General features: G+C 36.8%; 1 protein-coding gene across 1 annotated transcript in view; it reads right to left on the bottom strand.

Annotated features, from left to right (window-relative positions):
* Positions 1–5,875: 5,875 nt before the first annotated feature.
* The window catches only part of cacna2d1a (calcium channel, voltage-dependent, alpha 2/delta subunit 1a), a gene marked incomplete in the record, with an annotated part of 123,005 nt that continues 118,520 nt past the window's right edge, over positions 5,876–10,360 (bottom strand). Inside the window, 2 exon segments of the mRNA XM_036149334.1 lie at positions 5,876–7,248; positions 9,770–9,858. Of these exon segments, the coding sequence (XP_036005227.1) occupies positions 7,212–7,248; positions 9,770–9,858 (126 nt within the window).

Raw genomic sequence — 10,360 nt, 5'->3', positions numbered from 1 at the left:
TTGTATGGAAATTTGTTTTGATTTTTATGAATATGCTAAATCATCATCATCATAATAATGATTGTCTACAGTATTTTAACGTGTACTGGAGGCAAGTTGGCAGAAACCTGCGGCTTCACATTAATAAGATTAATGTCTTAAAGTTCTAAAGTTACTCATCCTGATGTGATTGGGATTCTCAAGTATTGACTTCTGGTTAAGGCATTATTAAATTATCTGTATTTAAATCAATGACTAAACTCCACTCTTCAAACTTGTTGCAATTTTAAGTCGGCATGAATCACTGGGATTAGTGCAGTTGCAATTTGTGCAATTCCTACACACCACAGCCTACTTTTTGTACACAACTTGCTGTGCAGAATATTTCGTTGATCTAAATCAGGGGTCACCAACATGGTGCCCATGGACACCAGGAGGCCCCCAGGATCATATGTGGGGCCCTCAAGCCTTAAATAGCAAAACCCTCCAGTGAGCTGCATTAAAATGCTCTTCCTTTTTAAATCACACTTGTATTTACATATATTTAAGCATTAAAACATGTTTATATTATACAAAATTAAGGTTAGCTCTGACTCTTTAGATCGAAGGTCGGTACAACTTGCCCTTCGTATGAAACAGTACCAATGAAGTAGCTCTCAGTTTCAAAAAGGTTAGTGACCCCTGGCCTAAATAATCTTTATTCCTTAATCCAATCAAATCTATTTTTCACCCTTTATAATGATGTTTGCAGTTAAACAGACTACTTTTGCTGCTGCAGCCTCCAGTCTGTCTGTGCCATCTGCTACTCTTCAGAAGAAGTTTCTACAGAGAGAAGCCAAAACATGAGTAGTCTTTTTGTTTTAGGATGTCCAAAGGAAAAAGCTTAAAGTTAGTGAAGTAGGAGAACAGTCTTTTTGTCATTTTGTCTGTATACGATTAATTGCAACAGCACTAGAATGTTACAAGCTGCATTTGCAAGAGATATCAAAACAGAAAGAAAACATGCTAGCTTTAACCTTGCCTTTTAGCAAAGTACTTAGCAGGAGAAATGGTTAATTGAACCGGCAGCTAACAACACAGTCGCAGAGTTAGAGCTTGAGGAATACAATGTTATCCTCCACTGTTGTGGAAGCACAGTGTCTCCTCATGTCAAGAAACACAGAAGAGACTGCTTTGCCCTGAGCATCAGTGAATAATTTAATTTGGGCAGAATCACAATAAAATGTGTCACTTTACTGCACTATAGAGCTATTGGGTATAACTGAGTTCAGCGCCATACATGGCAGTAAGGTTAAGTATCTTCATCAGATACCTAAACTTAGGTATTTTGAGGATTACAGAAATCCTGTCCAAGGCATATGTAGTTTGAGACGTTTAGTTGATGACATGGCCAATGCAATTGGTCACATTCAGTGATGGCATAAATAAGCTTAATGTGGAAAAAAACAAAACAACTAACACACTTATTCTATATAAGGTTCAATGCAGTCTGATTTTTTTTTTTTTTAAAAGCACTAAGGCAGGACTGAATACTAACTGGTACTTTCATTGCAACATCTTTGGTAGAAAGGAGGGAGCCTGTAATAGACAGCTGTATCAAATTGTTTTTAAATGGCCACTAAAGCCAAGTTACTTAAGAAAATCTAAAATTGTTATTTTTCATTTCTAAAATCTATGACTGAGACAAATCAATGTTCTTCAATTACAGCTACATTTTTGCTCAACATTATGCATTCCAACATCAGTAACCAGTTCAGTCGCTCTTTGGTTAGAAATAATATTTCTGCATGGCAAATAGTTAACTATTAAGTGTAGTAGATTAATAGAAACCCAACAGACCTACCAATCAATACATGATTGCTGCTAATTCTGTCACATACAGTAAAGCAGAGAGCATTAGTTAAGTAGTACAAGGCTGTAATAACAGGTGTCATTAGTTGGTCATCTCCATGCAATACAGATCTGATGGCGTACCGAGAAAATTATTATAGAGTTAAGTATTAGTTAGGAAAGTTTAATCTTCAGGCACTGCACAAGCTAAAACTAATTATTTTCAATAGCCTATTATTCAGTCTTCCATCACATTATGAGAGGGATGACACATTTTATAAAAGTTTATTCAATGTTTTAGCTTTGCAATGAAAGCTGTAGTGTTCCAAAAGCATTTGCATGTATCGGGAAAAACATACATACATTATTCGACTTTTAAGCTTTAGTCTTATTCATAGACTGCTATTCTTTTTTAGAAACTATGAAAACAACCCAGAGACAGAGTTCCACACAAAGTGGAAATCAGCCAGCAAAACAAAGGGTATGCTGACAAATTACTTTTATAAAAATAATGTTTCCTCCAGAAATGGCAAAATCTTTAACCTTGATAATTTAAGGTTAAGTGCTTAGAAAAAAGTGAGATGAATACATTGTCAATTCTGAATACCGCATTCATAAAACTTTTGTCTATCAGTTAAAATGATAGACAAAAGGGTATCGGTTAAAATGATGGACCAAGGAAGCACATCAGGGCCTTTCCAGTGGAGACAACATTTAATTGGAAACCTTTGGATATCTGCATTTTGCCATTTTATATCCAAACAGGCCTTAAAATCATTTATCAATATTGCATGGAATTACTAATTTATAGAAGATGGGCTAAGTCACTGGTATGGTGTATAAATCGTAGAAGGCATCAACCAGTTAAGATTTAAAAGTGCATCTAAACATCTATTCTCAGGGTTTTTTCTGCAGTAAAGCCAAATGCTGTTTCCCCAAGAGGATGGCAGTATTAGCTGATGAAACCTTGTTACACAGTTGACAAACGTTCTACAACATTGATATAATGCTTTCCAAGGTTACACACACAAAAAAGCAGAAGCACACTGGATATTTTATCAGCCACCTCCATGCAGCACACGCATATAATTCTTGAGTCGTGCCTCAGTTACATTGCATAAAATTTATATCATAATAGGTTTCTCCACAAGAGAATACAAGTTCAACTATTTGGCACTTGTTAGTAAAGAGGAGCATAGAGACTACTGTGACCACATCGTCCTTGTTAAAAGTGTAAAGATACAGCAAACGCCTTAAGCATTAAAAGTGCACCCCAAACAGCTTGGAAGGTTTGTGACTATATTACAGTAGTTTTTATTTCATGACCATGGCAAAAACTCCAGTGATCTGCTCTTGACAAATGCTTCTCGCACAGAAACAAATAAAAATTTCAGTATGAAGTGATAATTCAACTGAAATTTGGAAGATGGCAGTGGTCAATGTATGTATATATATATATATATATATATATATATATATATATATATATATATATATATATATATATATATATATATATATATATATATACACACACACACACACACACACACGGTGGCTTGCAACACTATTCATACCAACTGAATTGTTCAACATTTTGTCACATTACAACCATAGGTATATTTTATTGGAATTAAAGACCAACACAAAGTGGTACACAATTGTGAAGTAGAAATATCCATGATTTAAACTTTTTTTACAAATAAAAAAACTGAAATGTGCAGCATGCAAAAGTATTCAGCCCCCTTTTCTCTGAGTGCAACCAACTGCCATCAGAAATTGCGCCATTAGTCGTGCACTGCACAAGTGTGGTCTTTATGGAAGAGTGGCAAGAAGAAAGCCATAAAAAGGGCCATTTGCAGTTTGCCAGAAGCCATGTTGGGGACACAGCAAACATGTGGAAGAAGGTGCTTCGGTCAGACAAGACCAATATTAAACTTTTTGGCAAAAATGCAAAACGTGCATCATTCTGAACACACCATCCCTACTGTCAGATATGGTGGAGGCAGCATCATGCTCTGGGGGTGCTTCTCTTTAGCAGGGTCAGAGAAGATGGTCAGAGTTGATGGGAAGATGAATGGAGCCAAATCCAGGGCAATCTTTGAAGAAAACCTGTTGGAGACTGCAAAAAACTTGAGGCTGGGGCAGAGGTTCACCTTCCAGCAGGACAATGACCTTAAACATAAAGCCAGGGCTACAATGGAACAGTTTAAAACAAAACATTCATGCGTTAGAATGGCCCAGTCAAAGTCCAGACCTAAACCCAATCAAGAATCTGTGGCAAGATCTGAAGACTGCTGTTCAAAGACACTCTCCATCCAGTCTGTCTGAGATTGAGCTGTTTTGCAAAGAAGAATGGGCTAAAACTTCAGTCAATCGATGTGCAAAGCTGGTAGAGACATAACCTAAAAAGACTTGCAACTGAAGCTTGCAACTTGCAACTGAAATTGTGGCAAAAGGTGGTCCTAGAAGTATCGACTCAGAGGGGCTGAATATTTTTGCACAATGTCCTTTTCAGTTTACTTGTAGAAAATAGAAGAAAAATAAATTATGTATAATCTTCTACTTCGCAACTGTGTACCACTTTGTGTTTGTCTTTCACCTAAAATTCCAATAAACAATATTTCTGTTTGTGGTTGTAATGTGACATTATGTAGAAAGGTTCAAGGGGTATGAACACTTTTGCAAGCATATATATATATATATATATATATATATATATATATATATATATATATATATATATATATATATATATATATATATATATATATATGCTTGCAAAAGTTTCTTTTCAAGGGGCAAACTGCTTTTTCTTCTATGCGTGGATGTCTTGAATTGAAAGCAGATTCAGTACAGAATATCTGATGTAAATAATCAACAGGAAAATTATCAAATAAAGATGTTTCAACTAAAAGAAACGCAAAGAATTTAGAGCTAGGGGTTTTAAATAATCAACGTCAAGGTCTCTGTCTGATGTAGGACTTCCAACCTTTGAGGGCATATTCTGCAAATCCTCTTAACATTCATTACAAATACTTAAAAAAAACAACAACAACCAAACAAAACTATTTCCATGTTTATACTTATGGGACACTTGCATTCTCCATTACCTATAAACCACTGTTTTGTCTTAAAATGAGTCTTGCATATATTCATTCATACAACACCTTGCAAAAGTATTCATAACCCTTTAACTTTTTCACATCTTGTCATTATGTAATCACACAAATCTGTCTCCAATAGGGCATTTATGTGATATACCAACATCAAGTAGTGTATAACTAAAGTAGGAAGAGAAGATAAAAATTACATACTCATAAAACTCTGAAAAGTGTGCAGGAAGAAGTATTCAGAACACTACTCAGATTGGCGTTAATTAAATCCAGAGCAATGATTTACTGTCAGACTTCATAAATAGTAAATCTGGTCCACCTTTGAGCAGAAAAGTATCACTTTAATCCCTCTGAAATACACCATTCTCACTGTGAAACATGGTGGTGGCAGCATCATGCTGTGAGGACGCTTTGCTTCACTAAAGAGGGGGAAGCTCGCTCGAGTTGATGAGAAAAGAGATGGGAGCCAAAAGATGGAAGAAAAAGCTGTTAGAGGCAAAAGGACTTGTGGCTGGCTTGGAATTGTCCTTACAACTGTACATGCAGCAAAAGACGGGTCTGCAAAGTATTGACTCAGGGGTCCTGAATGCCAATTTTTTCTTCATTTTTACTATAAAAACTGTGAAGGCCATGTTTTCTTACTACTTTCCAATAATGCATTTACCTTGAACCATGAAGTCTATCACCCTAAAACATTGAAGTATGTCACTGTAATGTGACAAAATAGGAAAAAGTTCAAAGTGTACTAATATGTTTGCAGGGCCCGCAACTAAATCAAGAACCAAGCCCAAAAACCTGATATAAATTTACTGAACAACTGCTGCACCTAGAGATATTTAGAGGAGCCAAAATAGTCAATAAAAAACCTCCTGTATTACATGGATTTTATTTAAAAAAAAAACCATATTTTAAAGAAACAGGGATTAATTGAAAGAATGCAACAATGAGCAAACCATTAGAACACTCCATTTAATTTATTCAACTGACCAATTGCTGTACTCATTTCAAACAAATAAAAACATGATTCAATAATCTTTGTTATTGTAATAGCCGACGTGATCTTCTGATATCTTACTTAGAAAATAGAAAAGAACTTCTGGATGTTTGCATGTGTTGCTCAAATAAATGATGGGTGACAATTTTAAAAGTCTAAAACGTAGCAATAAATAATAGCTGCACTGTGAATTTCGCGCAGGTCGTTTAAAATTTAATTTAAAAAATATAAAATCACCTTTTTTCTCTATGACCAGGTTGCTTAACCTTCATTCAGATTCTTTAATGTATAAACCCTGTACAGAAACATCACTCAAATAAACAAAAAGTTCATATTATTCACCAGTACACTCCACAGCAGCTACAGTCTACAGAGGGTTTATCTGAGTCACACAGTCTACATGGCACTAGAAATGTTGTCCACTGAGCTGCAGAGGACACAAGCCGGACGTCTCCTGATTGGTTAATGTGCGCTATGGGCACAAAGTTTTCCCAAGAGCAATTATAAAACAAAACAAAACATAAAAGGCTGTAATTTCAAACGCATAACTCTTGAGCCAATTGTAAAAATCAGCTTTAAAGTTAAAACTCAACACCCCTAAACAAGCTCTCTGTGGCAGCACAAGAGTTGGCTCCTGTAAATAAACGTTGCTAAGAATATGGTTTGCATTTTGCAGTTTGGATATCCCAATACAAGAACAGCAGATTGTTCTTTCACTGGAGAAAATAAAGGGTATTCTAACTAAGCACTGCAAGTTGTATCTGAATAAAGGTTACTCTTGCAAAGGGTAGCACTCTTCCTGGCAGTAGTGAATAAAACTGCTCAGAATAAAAAAAAGCCGTAGGCCAGCTTTGACACTGTAAAGCAGTCCAATCTTGTTCAATCAGTGACATCAGATTACGTTCAAACGTTGGTGATCAAAATGAATCTCTGGATTTATCAGATGAAGAAACAAAGGCTAGTCATAGGAAGTCGTAGGTTTCAAATCATTTTAACCTTCATCCTCTGATAAACAACTCTTTCATCCACATCACCCAAATGAAGACACATTGAGAACACCCTGAAAATAAAAGACATTCGGGGTGTCCCTCTTTTTTGTTTCAAGAGCCTTTCGTTGTATCTTTGGGTGGCAGCTCCGGATGCTGGTAGCCATGTTGTTGATCTGGAGAAACATTTAGGGCTGGATCATGTTTTTTTTTTCTGAGGTCATGATGAGATTGCATGGTGCCTGGAGTCAGTCACAACCCAGAGCAGCACTGCTTGAATGGCCACCATCAGCCAAAGTGAGGGGCTCAGGCTGGACACCCCGCCACAGTCAGGGTCCTCTTCCTGGAAGGAATGAAAAAATAAGAGTTTTAGCTTGCAAAGTTTATAAAAATAACTAAAATTTTCAAACTTGTGTCGGATCCCAATTTCAAACTGATGCTGCCCTTTTAAAGATTAGTTACTATAACTTTCAGTGGATAAACACACGTTCCATCTTGCTAGCTGTAGCTAAAGCTACACTAAATATTTAATGAATCTGGAGAATGGTCATAGGGTTGTTTCAATGAAAATGATCCATTGTATACAGGTAACCCCTTTATACTATACCTCCTCACCTTTTAACATCATTGTGCCATACTTTAATCAAATACCGAAAGCAAGAAAAATGAGAGATCACCTAACAAGACTTCCTTACATGTGCCAATTAATCCCCCTCTTTACCCAAAGCAAAATAATTCTGGATAAACAAAGCTTTTATTTTTTAAAGTTAACTATCTTTTTATAATATTAGTTGGACAAAAAAGAAAAATGGGTAGCTTTTAAACTGAATGATTATAGGAAATAAAAAATTGTAACAGGTTATTCAAGTATAAAAGACCTTTCTTACTTCCTCCATCCTTAATGATTACACTACTCAGACAGCTATTCTCATGGCGACTGCTGACGCACTTCCGCTTTGGCTAAAGAGTCCTTACCCAATAGAGGTATTTGGCTGGAGCCTAACTTTACACAAGCAACAGTAGTTATCATCTTCAAATGTTTTCACTGACGTCATCTTATTAGCAGCACTGTGTAACTTTTAGCCACCAGGGGTGCTTTCTAGGTATAGCGCCCCCAAAGGCCACTAGCAACGCTGCACTGTCAGAAAATAAAATGTCTCCCTCTGTGTTTTGGACTGATAGAAAACCAGTTCGGGACAGCTGATTGACAAGTCATGGAGTTACTTTGAAGACAAGGCCACATTCACCCCTCTAGATTCTACTCAGTCTCCCATTGAAACTGAGGTAGAGGGAGATGAAGAGGCAAAGCCAGGGGGAGTGGGAGAGGGAGCTCCAGGAGGAAGAGAAGGACAGGACAGACGACAAGCTCAGTCATTGATTATGAAAGGCTGCATTAACTTTCTCATAGGAGAAAAGCTGACATGCAGATTTATTAACTATACATACTGCACTTTTAAGTAATAACCAAGGCAATGACTAGCTGACATGAGAATGAGAAAAGTAGAAGCATGTAAGGTTAGTTTGAGGGGAGGTCAGCGGGTCAATGCACCAACATCCCAAATCATAAATGAGTGTGACGGCATGCAGTTTAAAAAGCTTAGCCATACAATCATAACAGATATTATAACTGTAATATAACGGCACCTACCTGAGATAGCATGCAATGATTATTAAAAAAAGGTGTTCAAATTCTTCCTCCTGAAGTTTAGATGCATGCAGATATCTCTCCTCCACCACCTCAATCAAATCAGTCGACCTTTATTTATGTAGCGCTTCACATATCCAAAGAAACCAAAGTGCCGCCCATTTCCATAGAAATAACATTCTTTCAAATATTAAAAATATGAATGTTCCTTGGGATGGGAACATTTTTACTTTCTTTGTTGTAGTCAGAATTATACATTTAGGTTTCCTACACCGCCAGTATGGCTGCTTTCAGTTTGATGACGTCACGTGAAAACACTGTAAGCATGTATGCTAAAAAACATTTTTGAAGGCTTTAGTACCAGTATAGATGAGGCTGGAAAAGCACCTGAGACTGAATCCCCCATTAACATACAAGCTTTATGTCTACAGGGAACAAGAAAGTAGCAGTCCTCTAATTCCTAACTCAGCTGAATCATTGCATTATTGACAAAAAAAAAAGAAATACTCAAAACTGAATCTGGATATGTGGTCTATGCATATAAGCCATACAGCAAAGATTTTACAGGTATATATATATATATATATATATATATATATATATATATATATATATATATATATATATATATATATATATATATATATATATATATATATATGCAAGCCACTCTATGACCAAAGTTAGTCTGTATACACACCATGTGGGTACTGTTTTGTCAAATGGAAACAAATGGAAACAAAGTTGGGGAACATTAACAGAGGCATTTTAAAATATGGATGCAAATGAGAGTATGAGTGATTTGTTTTTGCTGGTGTCTGGATACGTCAGGAGCCACTAGAGGCATAGTAGACTCTGCATCTTGAGACGGATAATGATAAATGAGGAAAGATACAAAGAGCATGGCTCGCAGTTCAAAGTCAGGTGAGGTGGAGAATATGTTGAGGAGAGACAGACAGAGACAGGGAGGTGAAGTCAGACAGTAGTATAATATGTGCGAGTGACAGGCCATGAGGACAAGTGTGGGAACACAATGGAAAAAAGCATGAAGTCACGGAACAAAGCAGATATTTATAAAAAAAAAACATAAGAGATAAGGTGAGGAGAACTCACTGAGGACAGAGACAAGACTACAAGACATAAAAGCCAAGGACGATTAGATTCAGTTTAGGAAAATAACAAAATGTTCATGAGACAGAACTTGCTTTATGCGACTGACCCGAGACAGCACATGAACAGTGGCAGCAGTAACATGAGCAGAGAGGAAGCCAATGGGGAGCCAGCGCTCCTTCGGCACATGGCCTCATCCTAACCATCAACAGACAATCACAAGGCAGGACAGAGAGAAAACAGGAAAAGAGAGTCATGCAGCAAAAGGTTGACATAGTTAGAAATCAAACATAAGCAGAAATCTTTTCTCTAGTGGAAGAAGTGTGGCAAAAAAAAGGCAGATGCATTCAATTAAGAGGGAACAAGAGTTAGTGGGTGGGTAAGTGTTTGCATTTGTGTGAGTGACCGACAGAGCAAGCAGAGATCATTTGTGAGACTGGCAAACTGACACTGGAAAGAAATAGTATAGAATCAAAATAAACAGAGCACTCGAGCTCGGAGGTTTCACACGCAAAGATTCTGTGCGGCTGAGAAAAATGTTTGTTTAGCTTAACTGTTCATTCAGTTTTAGACCATCCGATTGTTTATCTCTGCATGGGAAACCTTCACAAAGATCGCTTCAGGGAAACAAAAAAAGTGTTACATGCACCAGGTAAAGATCTCAGCGATGATAAAGTGCCATGGGTACGACCACTCCATG

Source organism: Fundulus heteroclitus, chromosome 17 (genome assembly GCF_011125445.2).
Source record: "Fundulus heteroclitus isolate FHET01 chromosome 17, MU-UCD_Fhet_4.1, whole genome shotgun sequence".
Taxonomy (NCBI): Eukaryota; Metazoa; Chordata; class Actinopteri; order Cyprinodontiformes; family Fundulidae; genus Fundulus; species Fundulus heteroclitus.
The sequence above is the reverse complement of the archived record's forward strand: the minus strand, read 5'-3'. Positions and strand labels throughout refer to the sequence as shown.